The sequence below is a fragment of the Crinia signifera genome, chromosome 1, assembly GCF_055691185.1.
Source record: "Crinia signifera chromosome 1, ASM5569118v1, whole genome shotgun sequence".
NCBI lineage: Eukaryota > Metazoa > Chordata > Amphibia > Anura > Myobatrachidae > Crinia > Crinia signifera.
Genome location: NC_139217.1, coordinates 197,975,729 through 198,001,898, shown reverse-complemented (window position 1 = coordinate 198,001,898; position 26,170 = coordinate 197,975,729). Strand labels below are relative to the sequence as shown.

The 26,170-nt window shown below is 45.6% G+C and overlaps 1 protein-coding gene across 1 annotated transcript in view; it reads right to left on the bottom strand.

Annotated features, from left to right (window-relative positions):
* LOC146063463 (ovochymase-2-like) overlaps positions 1-26,170 on the bottom strand; it is a 117,146-nt gene that overhangs the window by 63,812 nt on the left and 27,164 nt on the right. Inside the window, exons 3-8 of the mRNA XM_083175864.1 lie at positions 21,181-21,274; positions 14,329-14,469; positions 8,806-8,897; positions 5,764-5,899; positions 1,979-2,188; positions 975-1,193 (exon numbers count right to left, since the gene is read on the bottom strand). Of these exons, the coding sequence (XP_083031990.1) occupies positions 975-1,193; positions 1,979-2,188; positions 5,764-5,899; positions 8,806-8,897; positions 14,329-14,469; positions 21,181-21,274 (892 nt within the window). The remainder of the gene's footprint in view (positions 1-974; positions 1,194-1,978; positions 2,189-5,763; positions 5,900-8,805; positions 8,898-14,328; positions 14,470-21,180; positions 21,275-26,170) is intronic.

Sequence of the window (26,170 nt, the reverse complement as noted above, 5' to 3'; positions counted from 1 at the left end):
GACATTGCTGTTTCCCTTGGCTCCGCGCATCCCAGGCCGCCCCAGCACGCCCATCCGCCCGCCCATCCTGTACACAGTAGCCAATAGCCGGCTCTGTGTACAGTAAATTGAATCAGTGGGGGGCATTTGTCTTTGCCATGGCCGCACCTGCACTGCGGCTGACTTGCCTCCAGTGCTCAGCCAGTGGGCAGTGGCAGGCAGCAGCATGTCAGTGCGTCCAGCCGGTGCTGGCGCCCACATAGACCCCACTGTGGCTTGCTCCCCCAAGCGGCAGCTGGTGCTGCCTTACAGTAGTTACGCCACTGGTAGAAGAAGCACTGGGCATGTGCTGAACCTTCTCATAGACTGCATTTTGTAAATGCTGTAATAATGGGCCTTATTCTAGTTCACTCTTTCTGACAAAATCCTTCTTAGATGGACAAAACCATGTAGACTGCAGGGTGGCAGATGTAACATGTGCAGAGAGAATTAGATTTGGGTGAGTTATTTTGTTTCTGTGCAGGGTAAATACTGACTGCTTTATTTTTACACTGCAATATAGATCTCACTTTGAAGTAAAACCCCACCCAAATCTATTCTCTCTGCACAAGTTACATCTGCCCCACCTGCAGTGCACATGGTTTTGTCCATCTAATGATAACCATCTATGTCCATCTATGATAACCCCCAATATCATATGACTGAAGCCAATATTATGTATTCAACAACAGTGAGCAGATTGACCGTGGTATTGCGAGATTGGAGCTCTTTATACAGACAGTCTTTGACTTATTGATCAAGGTGGTGGCCAGGACAGAGCTGACAAAAGGATGTACTGTAGTACCATGAAATATTCCTGAGGTAAGCCACATTGCTATCAGGAATAGTATTTGTCTATGAGAATTGAGTTATGGGGTATCTAACATAAAAGGATATTTCCATCTTCCCATCTTGTTCTGTCCACACTAGGAGATAGACTGTAATCCATTATTTACCTATCACATCAAAGCTATCCGATATGTCCAGTTTGTCAGTACATGCTCCTAGCTCCCCATCTACAGCAAGCTCTGTAAATGTCAGCTTAATATGCCAGCCAGGCGTCACAGAGATGTTCCAAATGCACAAGAGATCAGCGGGATAGGTGTCAGGATAGTTCTTGGAATGGATGAAACCCTTACGTCCTTTTTGCAGAGCGTTGCTGTCACAGCCGGACTCTATATATATATATGAAATTAAGCATACAAGTTACATGCATCAGAGATGTGAAAAATGATTTATCAAGACATGTATTTAAAAACTGAACAAAACATTAATATGTACTAAAACATAAGGACCTACTGTACATTAACAGATATCATTGCATTATTTTTCATTTTTATATTACTGTCCTATCTCGTATCAAACCCACCATAAGAATTTATATGACAGTAGAATTATATAACAAGATGACCATTGCAAGCTAAATCCAGGCATGGATATGGTCTGCAATTTCTAAAATTTGTGGGCTGGTCTGGTCCCTTAGACATTGGGTAAAATCAGGGCCTTGTTAAAGGTTCCACATGCCCTGGGCTAAAACCCATATAGCTCCCCTTGTGCTGCAGTATGGGCGCTCAGAGACTGGCTATACATTACATGTACATGTAATGAAGGTTATACAGCTGACATGTAGGATCTAATGTTTGTAATGTGTGAAGGAGGCTTTGGGTTTAAGCTGCCCAGCTGGCGCTGTAGCACAATGTACATAAAGTAATGGTTCCATCAGTAAGTTACAGTCTGGCAGTCACCTTAGGAAATTTACCCCCCACAGTACGGGGCAATATATATTTGCTTAACTGAAACATAAATACAAGCAGGGTTCAAGCTCTGCTAAACTCTATGCACTATATACAGTAGTATATGTATACATGTCCAGTCTTCCTGATCAACAAAATTGTTCTTACTTTGCATTAGCTGCATTTTAATGATTACAACAAAAGACAAAGAAAAAAGTTCTAGTAACCAATATATTGTGGAGTTGTTGCAACGGAGGTAGTGGTGGTGGTGGTGCTCCGAGTGGTAGGGCTCTCAGTTGGAATAACGCTTCCTTGAAATCCAATGTACTTAGCTTGGAATACTCCCCGAACTCCTTGTTCATTTGACCTGTAATGAACAACCATGGTGTTCCAGGTGCTAACCACAGGCTCTGGGATTTGTTTTCCGCAAAATTGTCCTGTAAGCAAACAAAATATAAATATATTTAAAGATAGTATAACAGCTCAGCCATATGTCAAGCCTGCAAATGGAATGAGGAATAATAGAGACAAATATTTATGAAGAAAAATATCACGTCACCTTAGTGCACCCAGGTCAAAATTAATTTAGGTTCAGATAAAATCAAGAGCAGATAATAATTTTAATACTGCAGAAATCTTCCTCCTCACACTACTTCATGTTCTGTGCAACAAATCAGTCACTTTTATGTCTACGGAAATACAGTACACCTATAAAATAAAAGTGTGCCCAGTTCTGCAGGTTGACAGATGCTCTGGAAGCTGAACAAGACTGAAACCAGTAAAAAGTAACAGTAAAAATACAAACAGCTGACACTCTAGATCCTCTTTATTTGTTAATATTGAAGTTTTTCTCCTTAATTACAGCTCTGTTTAACTTTTTATATTAAATGAATCATGAGATTGAGGTGATATTGGGATTTTTTTTATTGCATATGTAACTTTTTTGTGGTTTAATTTTTTGGTTCCAAGTATCCCAAAATTAGTAGGCAGAAGCCAGACAAATATGGAATACTAGTTACCCCGCTTGAATCAAAAGCTAGTTGCCTCTGTGAGAGAGAAAGAGATGTAGTTTCACTCTCTGCTATCAGATGGCAGTGTTTCGGAGACACACGGACACTAGACATATATATAGTTGATTATATATGTGCAAACAGACCTCACACCTGTAATTGCACCTTTGCCTGGCTTCATTTAAAAGGTGCCATACACTTTTTCTGCAATTGCAGCGATAAATTGCAAAAAATGTGTCCAAACCGCATGTAATTGACATCAGGTCCAATGTGATGCATGGTCCTGTGTACATCGCATCGGAGCTACTGGGTCGCCATGCTACATGTAGGATGCGTCTCATCACAACCAAGCCAGGTAGGCTGGGTTTGGATGGCATAAGATAAATTGAGGGAAATTTACTATAGCATAAATGGCTGCGAATGGCCATATATGGCAGTAAATTTGTATTTTTAGAATTTGAAAAGGCCAGTATACAGGCATTCATATTCTTTAGACAGGCGTATTCGTATTCCGGAATACAAATGCATATGCCATCAAACGAATACGAGTGTGAATTACAATAAAATAATAAAAAATAATTTAATACCAACGGCATGGGGAACCCCCAATGGCTATAACCAGCCGCAGGCTCAAAGAACCAGTCCTGGTTTTAGAAATTAAGGGGCCAAACACATTGGGGTTCCCACTTATTTATAAAACCAGTACCACATTTAAGTGCCGTCCTGGTTCCCGAATACGGGGGACAAAATGAGTAGAGTCCCCAGTATTTTGCCAACCAGCACCGGGCCCAAACAGCCAGAAGGGTAAAACCACAGCTGGGGGAAACTAATTACACTAGTTCCCCCAGGCCAAAGCATTAAATCTTCTGACTATTCAGCCCAGGCAGGGACCTTGGGGGAGTGGGGCACCCCAATAAAGGAGTCCCCCTCCAGGATACCCCCTGCTCAGGCTAAAGCCCGAGACTGTCCTTGTGCCTCTGGGCGGTTGGCACCGGGCTTATTGTATTGTGTAAAAAATAGATATAAAACTATTGCATACCCACTAACGGAGAGAATGTGTGAATGGTTGTTTACATTCGCGGCTCCTCTCTCCAACTTGGTGATTGGCGCCCCCCCCTCAACCAGCCAGGAGTGGCCTTTTGGGATACTCTGTTCCTGACTGATTCGGGCACCCCAATCACCCAGTTTGGGGAGGAGCCAAGAATGTAAACAAACATTCACACATTCTCTCCGTTAGTGGGTACGCATGTTGCAGTTTGTTTTTGTTACCATCCCGGGATGCCTCCTTCGGAACCAACCGCTGGTACTCACAATACATCTGGACAGAAGCTGGACACAGACACAATATCATAAACTGGATGCAATGGTTCTCTGACACAGGTAAGATCTCACAGGATACATGGCAGGTATGCTTACTGAAATACTCAGACACAGGCTGGAGCAATCTAGGACACAGCTGCTGCACTGAGGTCCTAAATCCACAGGCTGGAATACACTGGTCTCTGGAATAATCTCAGACAGGATTTTCCTAGGAATCTCTGGGGCAGTATAAAACACCAGGGACAAGGAATATTACAGGAGTATCACAGGAGTGCTTAGAGCATAACTATAAACCAAGTAACTTAGAAGCAGCCACACCCAATGCAGACTTAAGCTGGGTACACATGTGTACAATCGTCGGGCCGTTCTTCCGTTCTGCGGACGAGCGGCCGTTCGATTGTATATATGTGTACGCAGTCCCGATCCCTTCGTTGCGATCGATAAACGGCCAAAAACGCTCTTGGCCGTCCACGGTCGGTCGGTCGAAGGTTCTTTGCTGCTTAATATTCTTCCGACAGGACGGCTCCATGTCGAAAGAAAAGTGACATGTGTACGCACGTTCGATCGATATGCAGCCCGTTCCTGCGATCATTCCTCCCAAAAGCAGCACGCCCATGTGGGTGTTGACTAGCTGCGTCATCCCTCCATCAGCGCAGCATGTAAACAACAGGAAGTCTTCTCCCCCGTACTTTCCGCGCCATGCTGTTAAAGAATATTCGTTGTGTGTGCATTCCTTTTGAAATAAATAATCGTTGTGTGTGCATTCCTGACCTGTGATCACGCCTCGTTTTGGTATGCTCTTTTAATCCAGCCCATTATGATAATGTTGTGTGCATTTTTATCATGCGAATAGCCAGATCGGAAGAGTGTGTACGGTGGTACAATCTTTTTCTTGCGATTGTTTGGACGGGAGTACATCGGACGTCGCAAGTAAAATTGTACATATGTGTACGCGCAGATCGGTCGTATGTTTTGGACGGTCGAACGTGTATTCGGTCGATCGAACGGTCGCAAGAAAAATGAAATTGTACATATGTGTACCCAGCTTAAGGCATGCATGGGAACAAGGCAAACCTGGAGCGCTGATCCGGTAAGTACTAAACCCACATAGAACATGAATAACAGTGATGGCTTCGGTCACAACCCATTACACCTTCACTGATCCTGAATCTCCCCACCGTGCATATATGCTGGGCACTAGGACACAGAGAGGTCCTAAATACATTCTGAATACTAGTGAGCATGTACAGGGGCCATCTTTTGATCATAATCACTGTGGGGATGGTCTTCGGTGCATTCATCATCGATGGCTACTATCGATGGTGGCAGTGCAAATGATCATCGACGGTAGCATACCATGTAGCATATCATGTATGTTGGATGGCCATGGTTATCCCTTTTCTTTGACTGATTGACCCACAGGCCAATCAGGGGGCGGGGCTTCATGGGTGGCAAGGCTGAGCTTTGCTGTGTCTCTGCACCTTGGGGGGAAAAAACTATTCAGTTCAGCTGTGCCATCGATGAAGAAAAGCCATCTGGTTCTCTCCCATCAATGGCAAAACTATTCTTCATGGGCCATAAACTGTCGGTAAAATCCGCCATTGGTTAACTTAAATAGTATATACAGCAGCAAGATGCCGTAGTTTGTAGAGAGACAAATTTACTAAATAAATGAAATATACCTATTTTTACTGATCCTTTGGCATCACCATCATAAACTTCAATAAATTCCTTGCAGCCAGCTGGTCCTGCAGGTTCTAGGTCAAATGTTGTGAAAGACAGTTTTATTCTGTGTCCCTGAGCAACCGTGATTTTCCACTGTAAAGGAGAACAAATCATATATTACATTTTGCTAATAAATGATAATAAATATCTATATTCATGGTTTGCCTGGGAGTATAAGTTTATGCTCCTACAGTACGGTCAGCCAAGTGTAGCAGGTGGTGTTACCAAATAATGTGCAGCTTGATAGCCTTGTGGCACAATGGCTAGCTTTGTTATATTATAGGCACGTTGTGGTAAGGACTTACATTTCCAACCAGAGCCCTATCGGTGGGTAGTTTACATTTTCTTCTCTGCTCCCATGTTTACATGCCTTTTTTTCCAGGTTCTTTGGTTTCGCCCCACACTCCAAAAACATACCAATATAGATGTAACCACAGACATCGTTGCAGTGATCCGGCCACTCATGCTTGTTTGGCACGCCAAATTCACACCCATGGTGCAGAATTTCTACGCTGTAATATACACTCATTGTGTATCTATGAGAAAGTTAGATGCACGCGCATGGCGATGGAATCGCACCAATCACCATGGGAGCTGCACATGGCGATTAGTGTGGCAATGATATGCGTGGCTACATTTGTAGGTTAAATGACAGTTAACTAAAATGTACCCTTGTGGGTCTGTGTGGAGGTATGCGTGCATGACGTCAGCTGCCCGCCCTGTCTTCCTCCTGGTGCCCGCAAACATGTCTCCACTGACATATTTTCGAATGCAGGAGAAATCATTTGATGGTCGGCTACCATCGAATGATTTCTTCTGCTGCGGGCACATGTGAGGGGCTATGTCTTCGTAACACATCCATCGCATGGTTGTATTGGCGGGTTGGCGTCACACAAGCACTCGATAAGCTGCAAGCTTCACAGCTTACTGAAGCTATCAGAATCACCCCCAATATACGGCACTAGGTAGTAAAGCCTGGGAGTCATCACAGAGAAAGTTTTGTTTTGAAGAACTGCTGGAATACAATTTCAGAATACTCTAGCTATCGGATGCAGTAAGTTCAACTCTCTTTGTTGTTGCCATCTTTTTTTTCTCCTATAGCAGGCATGTCCAAACTATGGCCCTCCAGCTGTTGTGAATCTACACATCCCAGCATGCCTTGCCATAGTTTTAGCAACACCGATGCGTGCTCCAGCAACATTGTCGGCCACCGCCAGCCTGTTTTACCGGCCAAGCGAGCCACTTTTATCAGTCTTCTTCTGTGGAAAGTGGTTCACCACCCATAAAATATTGCTGGACCAGGTGAAAATCACTCAGTGTGTATGCACTGAGCGATTATACAGCCAGCGATTTTCACATGATCGCTCGGCATATACACTGGGCAAAAATGCCCAGTGTGTATGCAGCTTTACTTTCGCTACTTGCCAATAGCCTTCTAGCTGTGCCCCTCAGTATGCTGTAATCTTTCCCACATACAAGGTGGTAGCTACCATAGCTGAATGGAGTGCAGCTGCTATGGGTTGCAGATCAGAGAGAAGCCCACCTACAGCTATCACAGGTGCAACTGCTATGGGGCCCATTGCTGTGAGGGACCACCCTTCCCTGTCACTGTTACATGTTTTATATACATTTACTTAGGGACCCTTTCAAACTTTTACTTGTGGTCCACACTATATATAGTATCTGCTCTCTGCTTCTTGTAATGTGGTATTATAAAGTTACATTATATGAAGTTGGGCTCTGTAATGTGTAATATAAATAGGAGGCACCATAGTGTGGCATAATATGAACTAGGTGCAGCACTGTAATGCGGCATAATAAGAAATGGGGACACTGTATATCATATGTGAATTGGGGGGTACTGTGCTGCCCCGACCATCTCAATCTACCTTACTATTGTCTTCATGTACGCAGGTACTATTGTGTAGATAAGCCCCTTCATTAGGAGACCACACCCTTTTTTGACGTGCGCTGTCCCTTTACAAAGTATATCCCATCGAGGGGCACCAAATTCTATATTCGCTTGCCAAAAAAATAAACCTGCTGTGGAGAGGTGTCTCTCTAGCACTATCAGGACAGGAGCCTCTTCAAAATGTTACTATGGGGCCCATAAAGTTCTGGCTATAACACTTCCCACAAGTATAAACAAGTCATCCATGGTTGTGATAGTTGTGGCAATCTTAGATATATCTTACTTATTGTATCTGTATGACTTATTATAATTATATTATATTATATGTTGGACCTTCTACTTTGTTACAACATTTATCAGTGTAGATAGATAAGGTAGCAATCAATCACTTTCTAAAACTTGGTACACACTAGATCGACAAGGATTTTCCTACAATGCATGTACACACTGCAGCAATGTTCCGTCATTCATGGTGTGACTAGCGATATCACTAGGTTTGATGTGCAGCACATGTTACTGCGGGAACACACATATCGCCAATATAGGCGATATGCTGGTCTGATCCACCCAACCAAATGACATATAGATAATTTTACAGACTGTGAATATTAACATCTAGAAGCTAATTGGTTGATCTTTAGCTATCTCAATAATAACTCTAAGACTTGATAAATCTCCCCTAAATGATAATTAAAGTATAGGATACCGCTTTCACATGGCAAAGCTGGTTCGGACCCCTGCTCTTGATCTCAGGTCTGACTTGGCTCCGACCCGGGTCCGATGCTTTAGCCCTTGTTATAATCTGGGTCGAATTGTCGGGTTGCTCGACCAGACAGGAACCCGGCAATAACCAAGTTTAAGTTGTGATATGAAAGGACTTGAGTATAACATTTCTGAGATTATATCATTTTAAGCCTTTGATTTTAATGTGATGATACTGTAGCCTTATTTCTGTAGGAGACAATTAAAACAATTCTACAATGCTACACTGGCCTCAGATTCCATTTCCAAAGGGGCCGTTAATACTGTACTGTTTTCTCAACAGTCACAGACTCAGGCTAGAGATTTCAAAAGATTGTGTAATTACCTGGTAGAACACATCATTCCCATTTTCACGTGTACTGGGGGATTGCAACTCCCCTGTGTTGCCTTCTAAAATTCCTCCTCCCCCTACGATTTCTGAAACATTAATTTTTATAGAGATTATTAGTGAAAAGCAGTTATTAGTGTACATTTCTCCTATATAAGAACAGTCCACCATTTCAGATTCTGAAAAATAGTCACCTTCCATAACCAAACATTGTCCACAGCTTGACAATCTTATGGTAGTCTGAACTACATATTTCCAAGGTATATACTGTAAATGAGTGACGTCATTTGCATTGCTTATGTTTTTGTGGATGATGTATATTTTATTGTCTGTGCAAAACTTTATTTAGCTATTAGTCAAGAAAACAACTGGGACAAAACACTTTGATATAACACTGCTGCAAAGCATCAGTTTAGCATTTTGTGCAACATGGAAGCCAGACAAACAAATATAATACGCAGTCATTTAATGAACATCATCCTTTAAGATTACACACATTGACAATATACCTTAGGATTCCAGTAAGAACTTTATTTATATGTCATTTTCTGTTCTCAGTGAGTGATTATGTATGGCATACAGAAGTAAAGTAGTGAAGTAGGTTAGAAGTGACTTCCCTACTGTTCCTTAATATAGCTGTGATTAGGGGCATAAGTCACCTTTATAATAAATAGGTTTCTCTACAAGGGCAATACTTTCAGTTCCCATTAATGAGGTAGATGATAAATTACAACTGGGCAATGCTAATTAATCTCCCTGAAATACTTTGGTTTCCTACTAAGTTTATGGTTTAAAGCAACAATTTGAAATATAATAGGAGACATGCAGTGGCTTAACAATAGCCCTCGCAGATAATGGGGTCTGCCGGGGCTATTGCTGCCGGGACCTACAGATCTACTTGTCTGCAATCTTGGAGTTCCTCCTACTGCTATTAAAAATGCTCCTCACAAAATGCCCTCCTCCTCACAATAGACAGTTATTGAGGATACTAGAGGAAATGGCGGCCTCCTCTAGCATCCTTAATGACTGGCTACCGTGAGGCTGCAGCTACTGTACTTTATGATGGACATTTTTTATAGTAGCAGGAGGAGCAAGTAGAGATATGCAGGTTACGGCTACAGACCCTGCAGCAGTGGTGGATGAAGGGGTGAGGCAGGGTTGGGGCTGCCTCACCCCTGGAGACAACTGGAGACATGCTCTGTTTAAACCTATGGATGTATCTAATATAGAGGTCTAATAACTAAGGGGATTATTCTGGTTCACTCCTTCTGGCAAATTTCTTCTCAAATGGACATAACCATGTGCACTGCAGTTGGGGTAGATGTTACTTTTGCAGAGAGAATTAGATTTGGGTGGGGTTTTACTTAAAGTGAGATCTATATTGCAGTATAAAAATAAAGCAGTCAATATTTTCCCTGCACATAAACAAAATAACTCACCCAAATCTAATTCTCTCTGCACATTTTACATCTGCCCCCCTGCAGTGCACATGATTTTGTCCATTTAAGAAGGAATTTGCCAGGAGTGAACAGAATAACCCCCTTAGTTTGGTGAGAGATTAGCTGGATATTGAAAAAAGTATTAACCAATCAGCTGTTTAAAAATGACAGTTAGGAGCTGGTTGGCTGGTATTATATTTCCGTCCACTTTATCTCCATCCAAGGCCCAGTAAATAGACCCCATAGTCATACTGGACAACTGCCTACAGAAATTTCCTCTGGGAATCCAATATAATAGGAACATAGCAGGGATCCCAAACTGTTGTGTGGTCTGAGTAGATTTTGTTGACATTCTTCTTTTTGGTTAGACAGGATTGGTCTGTAGGGAGATGAGTTGAATCATGCCTTGATAGTTAATTTAGAGGAATGATGTTTTAAACCTTAAAGAGAAATAAAGTGTAGAAGTTGTCCATAGCAAATCAATCAGCTTCATTGTACCATTTCTCTAGTGCGGACTATAACGTTATAAGTATTGACTGGTTGCTATGGACAACAGCTTCACTTTACCACTCATCAAGGTATTATGGGGAAATGTACCTGTATTGAGCCTTTTAAAGAGTGGGGAAGTGGTCAAATTCAGAAGTTGTTTATGGTAATGATTCAGCTTCTCAGTAGAAGCTGATTGGCTGCTGTGATGTCACTTGTCCACTTCTCTACTATTTAGGAGGCTTAAGAAATCTGGCCTTTAGTGGAAGTAGAAGCCAAGGAGGAGCTTCTGTGAAAGTGTGAGATCCCTGCAACAATACATAAGTCTCTTAAATTTACATTCTCCTTCTGACCTGGCATGGTTAGCTCTCATGATGTGGAGGTTGCTGTTTCTAAAGTCAACTAGTAAACCTGCTTAAAGTTTTGTAATATTGTAAAGTAATGCTACACCTTGCATGCCAAATGTCTCTAAATGTCAGGGAGACTCCATGACATTGTGGTAATCTCCCTGACTGTGAATTCTAGCAACCTCTAGCCTCGAGGCACATTAATGACATTGGGCCAGATGTATCAAGCTTCAAAAAGTGATAAAATGGAGAGTGATAAACAGCCAGCCAATCAGCAACTACCTGAAAAATGCCATGTATGCAGGCGAGTCGGGGTGGGGGCGCCCCGGTGCCGGGGGAGGGGGGGGGTACCTGTCCTGTGGCGCTGTGTATTTAAAGCTGGCGGCTGAGGCAGCGGGGGGTCCCTGCAGTCAATAAGAAATAACGGTACTTGTGAGTTATCTGGGCGCCCGATTTTTTGATTGTATGCCTTAAGTTAAGGCATACAATCAGATGCGATGCGATGCGATATCGCATCGCATCGCATCGCATCGCATGCGACCATCGGATGCGATGACCCGATTTTTCCATAGGAATCAATGTTAAAATGATTCCTATGGAAAAAGGGGTCCTTTTCATACCCCTACTATCCAAGTGGGCATGGAGTTGGATATAAACCTGTGGCGAGCGTAGCGAGCCACCGAGCCCGAAGCGTGGCGAGCGAAGCGAGCCCCGCGAGGGGACGGTATTCTGTGTCCCCTCGCGGGGCTCGCTACGCTCGCCACGCTTCGGGCTCGGTGGCTCGCTACGCTCGCCACAGGTTTATATCCAACTCCATGCCCACTTGGATAGTAGGGGTATGAAAAGAACCCCTTTTTCCCATTGAATTCCATGTTAAAATGGACTCAGTCCATTTTAACATTGATTCCTATGGAAAAATCGGGTCATCGCATCGCATCGCATCGCATCGCATCCGATGGTCGCATGCGATGCGATGCGATGTGCCCGATCCGACCCGATTTAGAAATCGGGCGCCCAGATAACTCACAAGTACCGAAATAACAAGCACTATCCGCCGGGCTATGCGGAAGCGCTTCTGTTGTGAAAACACTGTCCGCACGGCGCACGCTGATTGGCTGAATCTTAGCCAATCAGCGTGCGGACAGTGTTTTCACAACAGAAGCGCTTCCGCATAGCCCGGTGGATAGCGCTCGTTATTTTTTATTGACTGCAGGGACCTCCGCTGCCTCCAGCTTTAAATACACAGCGCCGCAGGACAGGTACCCCCGCGGCATGGGGGGCAAAATGCCGCCCTCCAGTGGCCGGCGCCCTAGGCAAATGCCTAGATTTGCCTAGTGGTGGCGCCGGCCCTGCATGTATGAGCTGATTGGCTGGCTGTTTATCACTCTCTGCGTCAGCACTTTTTGAAGCTTGATGCATCTGGCCCATAATGAGTAGAATGTGAGCTACAAAAAAATGACAGCTGATCTCTAGCACACTGCCAGCCTCATCAAAGCTGTCTGTCTATCTATCTATCTATCTATCTATCTATCTATCTATCTATCTATCTATCTACTGTATCTAGTATGTTTAGATTCACACCTTTACTACTGTACTGTGCTCACATTACCTACTACACCCACATAAGCATATGAGATGCACAGAAATTTAATGACTCTTGATGATTTAGCTCATAACAAATTCTAAATACATTCTGAGTAGACATCAACTGTGGGCTTATATTATTGACGCTTCTGAAGAAGGAACATCGATTTCCGAAACGCTTTAAGCGTGTCCCACTTGCGTTTGGACAGTGGATCTCTGGGTAGCAGTACTTACGGCGAAGGAAGACCCTGGACTGAGCCCCCCTTGACTCCGGACCAAGGGACCCTGGACAGGACTTCTCCCTCGAGAACATCATTGTGCTTGCTGCATAGCCTTGGATTCATTGTTACACGCTTTTTAACCTGCAACACTTTGTAAGTGTATCCACTGTATTAAATTATTTTTATCATTATGATCTGCACCATGTCTCTCACTATTGTGTCTCCCATTTATGCCTAAATAGGGGAGAATTCATTTGGATACTTGTGGAAAAATCGAAACCATCCAATTTTCCCAACTTTGTGCGACATTGAGAAGTCGTATTTGGTTTTGTATAAACCCAGGGGCGTAGCTAAGGGTTCATGGGCCCTGGTGCGAAAGGTCAGCTTGGGGCCCCCCTACATACAACAAAATTAAAATCTCGGTCTGTTTATATTTTAATACATCAAGTATATTATGTTAATAATAGAACTAACATTTAAACATAGGATAGTAGTTTATTTAAATAAAATATTAAAAGAACAAAGATGATAAAACTGGAGAGGCCCAGGTTAGCAGTTTCCTGGCTTTCAATCTTTTCAAAATGCAATCCTAGTGGGGAAGGACAGTCTGCAGTGACATCGCAGCACTGCATGCAATGATAGTGGCAACAAGCAATTACTCCCATTAGAATGTCCAGTGCATGCATTGTTACCACTAACTAGTCTCTTCCAAGTTCCATGTGAGATCCCCATAACACTGTCTGTAACTAATGTGTTATCCTTCACAAAGGTGCAGGCAAGATAAAATGATAGTTTAAGGTGAAGCCTCCAACATTTATATGTATGCAATTGCCCACTCACTCTGTGTTCTGCTCACTGCTCCCCTCTCACTGTGTCCAGACTCCCGCCAGCCGCCGCAGGTGCTCCACAGTCCTTCTGCTCCACGGCGCTTTGTATACTCTGCAGAGTATGCGCCCACGGAGGAGTGTGGGAGGTCCTCCTAATCCATGGCGCCTCAGCAGACCATACGCCAACAGAGGAGTACGGGAGGGTACGTGCCAGAGCCGCGTGACGTCAGCGCGACGCACGCTGGCCGGGCCCGCAAAGCACCACTGGGAACGGGTGCTACTGTTCACTACCCTCATCCAGGATGGCCGGACAGTGGCGGGGGCTGGGCCCCCCTGGCTCAGGGGCCCGGTCGCAGGTGCGACCGCTGCAACCCCTGTAGCTACGCCACTGTATAAACCTTTTATTGTATATATGTCTTTTTCACCTGAGCTTTATCACCCTCTATACTTAGTTACCATTTGAGCACCACCTGTCAGTTCCACTCTATTCTCTGTCACACTTATATTATTGTCCACCAAAAAACTAATAGCAATGCAATAATAAATAAGGACTTAATAAGGCTACTTAAAGTTGGTGACTATACATTGTTGAAGAAACTCTTAATCTTAGTCTTACCTGCAATCTTGCTTGGATCTATGGCTTCGTACCTGGCGTCAAATCCTTTAAATGATGTTTCACTATTAGTGATAAATGTCACAAACATTCTGTTGCCAACAGAAACCAGTGGCCTAGGTACGCTGTTCCCGCAGTATGTACCTGTGTAAAAAGCCAATCAATAAATTAAAACAAAAAACATTACACAAATTTCATAAAGATTTTTTTTATTGTGTAATATTTTGATTTATAGGTACTGTATCTTTGTATATCTTTGATTTCCATGTCTTTATAAGTAAAAGAAGAGGGTACTTGTTTCCTAGAACGGCACCCACGATTTAAATCTTAGGCATCGCAAGGAAAAAAAAGAGGGGGGGTGGGGCACACGGTGTCCCGTGAGGGCGCCTATAAATGGGTGACTTTGCTAGAGCAGCGGTTTCGTAAGTAAGGGTGTCAAGCCCAAACACAATAAATGGAAAGAAAGGAGGTGTGAAACCGCGCTTTTACCTATTAATAAGCAACAGTTAAAGGTAAAAATACATTTATTAAAAATACACTTATTAAAATATACCACATATATGAATAAATGGAAAAGATGGTACTATTGCTGATAAATAAAATATGGAGCTCAGGGTGTATTGGATCCCTGACACCCACTATTGTCACCCAGATTCAGCTATTTCTTTGTGACCGGACCAGCTTTCCTCAACAAATATCCCAGCAGCCGCAATTTACCAGGACACCATACCTACAAACCAGGTTGAGCCCTATAACAACCGGGGCTCCCTTGGCTGGAAAAATACAAACCAGGTTGAGCCCGTTACCAACAGGGGCTCCCTAGGCTGGAGAATTACATCACTCCTAAAGTCCACCATCGGCCCACTTCATTGGGATACATCAGGAAGCATCCATAGGAACGGACACTGAGACTCTCACCTTTGAGAAAACTGGGTGACTATCACGGCTCCATATTTTATTTATCAGCAATAGTACCATCTTTTCCATTTATTCATATATGTGGTATATTTTAATAAGTGTATTTTTAATAAATGTATTTTTACCTTTAACTGCTGCTTATTAATAGGTAAAAGCGCGGTTTCACACCTCCTTTCTTTCCATCGCAAGGAAAAAAATCGCGTCGGTCGCATCGCATGCGACCGACGCAATTACCACGATTTTACATAGGGAACAATGTTAAATGGCCCAATTGACCCGATTTCACATAGGGAACAATGTTAAATGGCCCACAGACCCCAAATACCCACCCTGAAGTGTGAAATGGCCCCCCCAATTGTTAACGCCACCCCACCATCAACGTCAACCCGAAGCGTGGCGAGCGCAGCGTGCCTGCAAGGGGCGGCGGTACGCGTCCTCTGACCTTTTCATACCCCCACTATCCACGTCGGCGTGGAGTTGAGCATAGAAAGTGTGGCGAGCGCAGCGAGCCACCGAGCCCGAAGCGTGGCGAGCGGACGCGGTACACGCTCCCGAAGCGTGGCGAGTGCAGCGAGCCCCGCGAGGGGACATGGATTACTTAACATGTATTCCGCGTCCGCTCGCCACGCTTCGGGCTCGTATTCCGCGTCCCCTCGCCACGCTTCAGGCTCGGTGGCTCGCTGCGCTCGCCACACTTTCTATTCTCAACTCCACGCCGACGTGGATAGTGGGGGGATGAAAAGGTCAGAGGACGCGTACCGCGCACTCGCCACGCTTCGGGTTGACGTTGATGGTGGGGTGGCGTTAACAATTGGGGGGGCCATTTCACACTTCAGGGTGGGTATTTGGGGTCTGTGGGCCATTTAACATTGTTCCCTATGTAAAATCGGGTCAATTGGGCCATTTAACATTGTCCCCTATGTAAAATCGGTAATCGCGTCGGTCGCATCGCATGCGATTTTTTGGCCGCATGCGATGTGACCGACGCGATTTACATTTTACCATGCATTTCTATGTAAAATTGCGGGCATCGCATCGGTCGCATCACATGCCATTATAATGGCATGCGATGTACATGCGATGCCCGCGATGGGCGCCCTTCTAGGAAACAAGTACCAAGAAGAGTAACAAGGACTGGCCTCATAAAGACAAGTGTAGGCTGAGCCCAGTAAGGTAATAATTACACAACAGGAGGCAAATACCTTGCAGGTGCTGGAGGAATGATGCATTGATAGGCAATGATGATGATGAGCCACTTCTGATTGCTGATTATGTATGGGTTTCTCTTGTAAATTTCTATTTACATTTGAGCTATTGCAGGATAAAATATTCCTACTTGATTATCAAATGGGAATTCTACAGAAGTTTGAGTTTAATTTGTACTGAATGATCATATCTGAAAGTTAGATTTATTAAGTATAAGTATGTCATGTATGGGACACTGCATTATGTTGTTATATTCTGTACCAATTTGTTAAAGCCCCTTTCAGATTTTTTACTAATTCTGTATACACTGGGCCATTTTGAGCTGAAAATGTGGCACCCCACAAGCTGGGGCACTACAGGTGCCAGCATGACTGTGTATTAAAAAGTACTACTTGAGTTGCACAGAACTGAGCTGATATAGCTTGCAGCACAAAAGGGGTTAACAGATCAGCTCACAGCAAGGCAGGTCAGTTTGAAAAAGAAACATTGTTACAGAACTGACAAGTTTACAGAAAAAGGTGGGAAATCCTGGATGGAATCTCGCCCTGGGAGTCTGACTGAGACAGGAGAGTAGAGGGCCTTATTCTGATCGGTGCGGATTTCTCCGCATGCGGTCGTCCCGCCGATGGTGATCGTCTGCGCATGTGCAGAGGTCACTCTGCGCATGTGCAGGCGATTTCGCCGCACGTATTCTTGACACGCCGCACAGGGGGCGTAGAGGGGCGTGAGGGGCTACTTAGCCTCATTACCCTATGCATACGCCCCGCGTTTCATGGGCGTTCCCATGCAAACGCGGGGCGTATGCATGGTAATGAGGCCGTGACGCGTGTGTAGGGGGCGGGCATCTGACATCGCCGGATGTCAGCTGCCCGCCCCCATACATGATTTCACACGGACAAGTGTCCGTGTGGTCTTGTGTGGCGGGACCTGGTGGAGCGTGCGGCCCTGCATTCGATGTTCGGCGACCATCGAATGCAGGGGCTGCTCCCAAGACGGAGGAGGCGTATCCCCGTCCAATTTCATGCGGATCGCCACATATCCGCGTACGGACGGAGGTGGCGATCCGTATGGAAGGCGGGGATTCGCCTGCACGGTCGTGGCCGCATATTCTGATCGGGACGCACCGATCAGAATAAGGCCCAGAGTGAGAAGTGTGTATTTGTTGACTGGTGAATGCTGAAGCAGGCAGAACCCTGAAGGCTGGGGAAAGCAGCCTGACTTGGGTGAAGATTAAGCAGTGTGCCCTGAAGTGGCACAGACTGGCAGCATGCAGAGAGTGCTGGTCAGTGAGGACAGCCTGTCAGCCCCATCAGCAAGTGTGCAGCTGCAAGGGTCAGAGAGAGAGTGGGCCTGCGTCCCTGGAGCTGAAGCATCAGGAGTGGCCCTGGGCAGAGAGAGAGAACCCAGTGTGAGTAACAGCAGCAGCAGAAGGCCAACAGAGGTCCTGGCAAGTATCCTACATCTGAAGTATCTTGCATTTGAACTATTCTGCATATGCCCCAGGGCAGCACGGATGGTGTAATGGTTAACATTACTGCCTCACAGCACTGAGGTCATGGGTTCGATTCCCACCATGGCTCTAACTGTGTGGAGTTTGTATATTCCCCCCCTGTGCTTGCGTGGGTTTCCTCCAGGTACTCCGGTTTCCTCCCACAATCCAAAAATATACAGGAAGGTTAATTGACTTCCAACAAAATTAACCTTAGAATGTCTGTGTGCGCGTGTATATGTGGTAGGGAATATAGATTGTAAGCTCTTCTGGGGCAGGGACTGATGTGAATGTTAAAATATTCTCTGTAAAGCGCTGCGGAATATGTGTGCTCTATATAAGAAACTGGTAATAAATAAGTATATGCAATATCAGCACCTGACTCTACAACTATTCTGCATTATTAGTGACAGGGTGCATAAGCCTTCCATATTCTAAACATTGCTACAACAAGCAACCATGTGTTTCATCAGTGTATATCCAGCACACAGTCAAGTTTCCCAATAAAGTATTTACAGTCACTGTCAGCCTAGCAGTGACAGGATCCAGTGGCAGTGGTGAACTCTTGCCATATCATACTTGTGAACATTCTGGACACTCAGGGGGCATCTATTTAACAAGTGTGCTAAATATTAATGACATTACTGCATTAAGTCCAAAGTCACTTCTCTAAACTTTTGAGGAATACACTCCTTCATTACACAAAGGGTTTTATATACATACATATATCCCAAACGTCAGTACCATGTGACTATTCAACTGGGATTTGAGCATTTAAGTTACACTAAACGGTACAGTTATAAAGGAGACTGTTGATATTTACCTACAGTATGTTGCACTGCGAATTGTGGATATGTGCATGTGATGTATGTTCTGAAATATGCTACTTTAAAACAGTTAAGCCTCAGATATATATGTCTGCTAAGGTAGATATTAAATCGTTGAAGTGAATATAGAAATGTATTGCATTTATTGTGATAACCCATTGCAATTATAGGAGACTACCCACGGGGAGTGTCCCTCTGGGTTTCTTCCTTTTCACTTGACCTCTTACGCAAAATAAATGATCTCAAAGCGAGGCCTTAAAAGGACAATAATCGTGTTAGCCTGTATTCCTTCTACTAACTCTCCAAGGAAAAAGAAGAACCTGTGCGGTGGGGCGATTAACACCAGCACCCCGGTGAGTGCATTACATCTCACCCACTGAGCTGGGTGTTACAAAAGCAGCTCAACTTTCTGCTCAAATGCCGCCCAGCGTGTATGGTCCAGCGCAGTGGCGTAACTAGCTTTTGGGCGCCCCCCGCCGTTAAAGGGAGGGCGCCCACCCATGCACCCCACCGCACCAACCCCCGCCCGCCTGCCTTGCCGCACCAACCCCTCACGCGCCCCGCCGCACCAACCCTCGCCCGCCCCGCCGCACCAACCCCCGCCTCGCCGCCCATGCAATCCACCCCATCCCCCGCAGTCTTACCTACGCTCAGTACGCGCTGGTCCCGGCTCCCTTCTTCTGCTATGAGGACCACCACAAAATGTCCGCCCCCATGCAGCAGACAGTTTTAGAGAACTGTCTGCTAAATGGGGGCGGACATTTTGTTGTGGTCCTCACAGGAGAAGAAGAGAGCCGGGACCAGCGCGTACTGAAGAAGACACTGACAGGTAAAGACTGCTGGGGATGGCGGCGGGGCGGCCGGGTGTAACTATAGCACTGCAGCCCCCGGCGCCCGCACATGCACAGCGCCCCCCCCCGTGGTTGCGGGGGCTGCGGTACTATAGTTACGCCCCTGGTCCAGCGATGAGTGGTGAGCGCTCATGTGCATGTGGTATTACCAGCAAATGAGCAACAGGGTGGACGGCTTTTCATAGCATCCTGCTATGGAAATTCGTCCACCCCTGTGAAAATCATTCAGAAGTGTGTATGCACTGAGCGATTTTAAAATTTTCAGTCCAGTGATTTTCCCCATCATCGTTGTCTATCGACGCGTGACGCTGGGAAAAATCGCCCGGTGTGAATGGACCTTTAAGGCATAGCTCTATGCTTTCTCTGCCCCACAAGTCCAGTCCTGGTAGCAGCCCATGCTTAGAGCGGTGTGGTGGTTGCTAAAGGCCAGAATGCCTATCTATCTATCTATCTATCTATCTATCTATCTATCTGTCTATCAGTACATTCTGCCTGCACATGCATGAAAATGTACCAGATATAAAGCAGGATTGCACTTTAGGAAATACTCTATAGCCATACCTCCCAACTTTGATGAGGCAGGAGCAGAGACGCTCACGCACGCAGAAGTCTTGCCAGAAATTTTGGGGCATGACCTAGCTTGCGATAATTGCGATGCTCCTGCAAGGCCTCCATTTTTGCCACTGTGGAGCATGAATAGACGCTGTGCACATAGCATCTATTCACGGGTGACGGGGGATTACCAACTGCCCCATCCCAGGGGGACACTGCTGGCCCCGGGCGGGATGCGGGAACGTCCCCAAAAAACAGGATTTTCCCGTGGAAAGCGAGACAGTTGGGAGGTTTGCTATAGCCTTGTGCAGTATAATGTAACATGTATAATATATAATTCCAGTCTGGAACCTGATCCTTGGAGGCACTTGGATGTGATGGGGGTTTCCCCCTTTATTGTTTAACAACAAGAAATCCTTTAGAACACTTCTACATTTAGTGCACCATGCACTAACCTATCAACCTATCAGAAGTCTTGCCAGAAATTTTGGGGCATGAACTAGCTTGCGATAATTGCGATGCTCCTGCAAGGCCACACCCTCCATTTTTGCCACTGTGGATCATGAATAGATGCTGTGCACATAGCATCTATTCACGGGTGACAGGGGGGATTACCAACTGCCCCGTCCCAGGGGGACACTGCTGGCCCCGGGCGGGATGCGGGAACGTCCCCAAAAAACAGGATGCTCCCGTGGAAAGCGGGACAGTTGGGAGGTATGCTATAGCCTTGTGCAGTATAATGTAACATGTATAATATATAATTCCAGTCTGGAACCTGATCCTTGGAGGCACTGGGATGTGATGGGGGTTTCCCCCTTTTTTGTTTAACAACAAGAAATCCTTTAGAACACTTCTACAATTAGTGCACCATGCACTAACCTATCATGTCATCTGTCATTCACAATAGCACCTTGCATGATTGGAAATTTGGTGTGTCATTTATCAGTTGGACATCATGGAACAGAGGTTTTCACTGTACTAGTATATAATGCATACTGATTTTTACACTCACCCAATACTCCGAGATTGTCTTCAACAGTGACATGATCTTCAGTGCACGATGTGCTGGTTTCCACATGAAAGTCAACAAACCACAAATGGATAACCTGAAAAGTTTGTAAAAGTTGTTAAATTGTCTCACTCTACATAGCTAAATATGTTTTTGAGTTGTATTTCTAAGAAGCATGTTTGCTTTTAAATATATAGGGTGAAATTTAATAGGATGAGAGATTCAGAAAATGAGAGATTTGGTAAGAAATCTCCAGGTTTTTTTTAAAGCGGCAATCATTTACACTTTAAAATCAAACTGGTTTTGCAGTGTAAATGATTGCCGCTTTAAAAAAACCCTGGAGATTTCTTACCAAATCTCTCACTTTCTGATTCTTTCATCCTAATAAATCTCACCCATAACATCTGACATCACTTTACCTCATAATAAGATGTACTCCAGCAACACCAATATAATTATAAAATTTCTGCATGTGTGTAGTAATAAAACATGCATGACATCACTACAGAGGTTCCTGTGTGCCACTAAACTAACCAGTACATGGGCGGGATGCGCTAATGTCTGCTGCCCCGTCCCGTCCTCTCCGCCGGCTACCGCAATGATACTAATCGCAAATGCTCTAACATACGCGATTAGTATCACAAAGAGCAGCTGCCCTTTGCGAAGCAGCCAGGGGTAAGCGGGTAATCAGTGACTCCCCCCCTCCTGCTGTCCCCTGCAGCTACTGCGGGGCTCCTTCTCCTCCCTGCACCCGGAACGTTGGGAGAATTGATTTGCCAATCGGATAGCCCATTGTGGAGTTTTATTTGCCTGATTGATTTATGGACCACTTTACATGCAAGGTTGTTAGTAGTACATCCAACTGATAAAATAAAGCTTCAGCAACCACCACCTAAACAACCGATTGCCAGTTGAGATTTAGTATAAACTATTAAATATTATGTAAAAACATTAGCACAATCTGGTGAGCATACAGTATGTGATTGAATTTTATGTGTAAAAGGGGTGTCTATTAAAGTTATACATTTCTGGGTGTGTGTGTGTCGCTATTTACACATTCTTTTTACAGGTGAACTACGAGACCCAGTGGGCATATTAATGCCCCACATGCTGGGTCTTGTAGTTCTCCTGTATACAGCAATGTGTTTAATTCTATTATTTACACACACATCATCACAGCGTCCACCAACCTGGGATGCTGGCGACAGCACCAGACTTCAATCCTGGGTGAGGGACCCCCCTTTAATGGGGTGTTTCTGACTCCCCACAGACCCCCACCAGGGCTGACTAGCATGGTGCTCATGGTACAGCCGGGGTGACCTTGTATAAAAAGTGTCCCCTGGCTGTCGCATGACATGGCTGGCTGTTGGAGCCCAGTGCTGGTTCCAGAATATGGGGGACCCTCAGCCTTTTTGAACCCTGTATTTTTGGAACCAGGACCAGTCCAAGAGTCCGGGGCTGGTTTCAGAAATATGGGGGACCCCTACGCTTTTTGTCCCCCATATCATTGGAATCAGGACCGGCTCAATAGTTTGTGACTAGTTTGGCTCAGGAGTGGGGACCCCACGACATTTTTTTAATTATGACCAAAAACCGCACATTACACATTATACATTACACATGTGTAAAAAAAATTGCACATTTCCATGACTAAAAATTGTCATAAATCGTATGTGAATTCCATTTCTACCCCTAAAACCGCATTCTATTACATTAGCATTCGGGCAAAAATTTGTCACCCCACGCATTTTCTTTTGCCCACTAATATTCTTCTATATAAGTCTGCTAACAAAACTCACTTTTCTTTGCTTTTTACTGTAGTACTGTAGAATTCTTGGGTGCACGCATTTGTGCAAAGTCTCCAAGTTCCACACTTGCAGACTTACACATAATTGGATTGACCCCTATGCCAGCAATGTTTATAAACCTTATCCTGGAATGTTTTCTACTGCCCTTATTTTTGCTTATGCCAGTGGTTTCCAAATGCAGTCCTCAAGACACCGCAATAGTCCATGTTTTAAGGATATCTCTGCTTGTGCACAGATGGGATATTGAAATTAATACTACATTTTAATTGACATCAGTATCAAGGGTTATTGCACATAAACGCACAGCAACCCTGGATATTGGCCCTTATTCAGATCTGATCGCAGTATAAGTTTGTTCTCAAAATGAGCAAAACCATGTGCACTGCAGGTGGGGCAGATGTAACATGCCCAGAGAGAGTTACGTTTGGGTGTGGTGTGTTGACTTGAAATTGAAATCTAAATTGCAGTGTAAAAATAATGCAGCCAGTATTTACTCTGCACAGAAACAAAATAACTCACAGAAATCTAACTCTCTCTATACATGTTACATCTGCCCCACCTACAGTGCACATGGTTTTGCCCATTTTGAAAACAAATTTGTACTGCGATCAGTTCTGAATAAGGGCCATTGTGCAGCAAACACTCAGTTAAAATATTTCAACTCATGTAATTAGAAGGGTCGAACATACAGTAGGTTCAACCTGGGTTGTGGTGCAGCGTAATTGGTTAATATGGGTAGCACCTGGAATGAACCTGCTTACACAGGGGTAGATGTATAAAGCAGTGATAAGGAAGGCAAAATGATAAAGTGCCTGGTACTGGTATAACCGGCCAAGGGGCTCCTGACTGTTAAGTTACAGGCTGGGTTTAAAAAGGGACAATTGGGGGCGTGGCTTGGCGGCCATTGGCAGAGGCTGCTCTTTTGCTGGGCTCCGTTTGGTCTCATCCACATCTGCTCCCCGCGGGTTCCTACGTGCCCACAGGACCCTCATCCACCCCTGGGCCCTCCGGCGCCGGACTGACCGAGCTGCGGAGTCGGGGTGCCTTTTTCAAGGCACCTGCGGATTGTGGCCTACCTTTGATCAGAGGCCGGGGCCTCTATTTCCTGGCTGCCCCTCAGACGATCCAGACGCCGCGGGGTTAACACTCCAGAAGAGCTCCCGCCGCCGGCTGCCGACTCTCCAGACAGGTACCTCCCCCCCCCGCCCGCTGGTGACACTCCCGAGCTGCTGCTGCGGGGTGGGGGTCGCGCTGTGACCCGGTGCTCCCTCCGTGCACCCACCCTGCGGCTGCCTGTGCGACCACAGCGCCGCACTCATAGCGGGCAGTGACAGTGTCTGCCGCGCAATTCACCGGGCTCACCCCATCGCCCCCATCGGAGGACACAGTGGCTGCCTGCGGGGGGTCGGAGGTCGGCACTGTGACGAGTGCGTTGATCTCAGCTTCCCCCACGGCTCTGCAGTTCCCTGACCCTTGCCTTGCACGGCAGGCAGGAGAATATAAGATTCAAAACGCACATCCTCTCAGCACCCAGGCAGGAACCCCCCCCTGACCTCCCAGCACGTTCAGTCCCCAAAGCCAGTTCTCTCACCTCCATCTCCCCTCACCAGGTGCTCCCTCCTCTGGCTCTCTGGACACCTCTGCCCCCCCTTTAAGAACTCTCACTAAACTGCCCCTGCTAAGGGGGAAAATTAACACACACAAAAAAAAAAAAAAAAAAATATATATATATATATATAAATATTAATAAAAAAAAATAACAAAAAATATATAAAGATTAAAGGGTTATAAAAAAAAAAAAAGTGAGGAAGAATTAGCGCCCAACGAACGCTCATAAGCGGTTTGCGCTTTCACACTGTGACCCCCAGGAGCCGACAGATGTGAGCCCCCCCTCTGCCATGCCGCCCCACTAACGGGGGAATGTGATCTCCGTCCCCTAAGACACACAGTGCTTCACCCACATGTAACCGCCATCTAGCCACTTCTCTTAAATGGGCAAAAGAGGGAAGGGATCTCAAAGCCGAACCCCTCAAAAACCACGCACCAGCTCCTACCAGCAGAGCTTACGCTCCTTTCTCTCCACTCCACAATCCGCTGAATCCCCAGAAGCCCCCTCGGTCGACGCCGCTTCCACTTCTTCCAACATGGCCGCAACCCCTCCACCAGGGCCCTCTCAGGACGCCATAACACAGTTAAGAGGTGAAATATCAGAGATCCTCTCTCATGTTAAATCTCTGCCCTCTAAACAGGACATGCAGGCCCTTGAATCGAGGATCCACGAATCTCTTCAATCCCAAATATCGCTAGTCCAGACTGATGTGACCAATATAGGCACGCGTGTTGCCGCACTAGAAGATGACAGAGACGAAGTCCATTCCCAGCTCCTTCACATGCAAGAATCGCTAACTCAACAATCTCTAGACTTGCGGGCAGCGCAAAGCAAATTAGACGATCTGGACAATCGTGGACGTAGGAACAACTTGCGGGTCCGCGGCCTACCAGAAGACATCCCCCCGTCGGGCCTAATGGACGTTCTCAACAAAATCTTTGGCGAAATACTGAACCTAGACCCAAATGACTCAATTGAATTTGACCGGGCTCACAGGGCCCTACGTCCGAGAGGAGCGGCAACGGACCGCCCGAGAGATGTCATCTGCCGTGTCCATTACTTCTCCCAAAAGGAGGAAATCCTCCGCAAGATCCGTTCCTTGGAAGCAGTGGAGTTTGGAGGAACTAACATTCAAATCTTCCAAGACCTTTCCTGGCGCACTCTCCAGCAACGTAAGATGCTGAAGCCCCTCACGGAGGCCCTTCGCCACAAAAATATTAAATACCGCTGGGGTTTCCCGTTGTCCCTCCAGGTCTCGCATAGCGGCCAACCCCTCACCCTCAAAGATGCCTCAGGTCTCCCGGACTTCTGCTCCACACTTGGTCTGGACCCAATACAACTACAGGACTGGCAGACCTTCTCACTCCCCGCCATTCCCACACCGAGCCTACCGAGAAGGCCCCGTTGGGATCTGGTTAAATCCCCCAAGAAAAAGTCCAGGGATGCGGGCCCCTCTTCAACTCCTGATCCCCCATGACCTGCTGGGATCCCCCTCCTTGCCCATATCTGTCTCTCTTCCACCCCGTAGCGTTGGAAGGCTGACCATACGTTACTACGGCTTATTTGAATGTGTTAC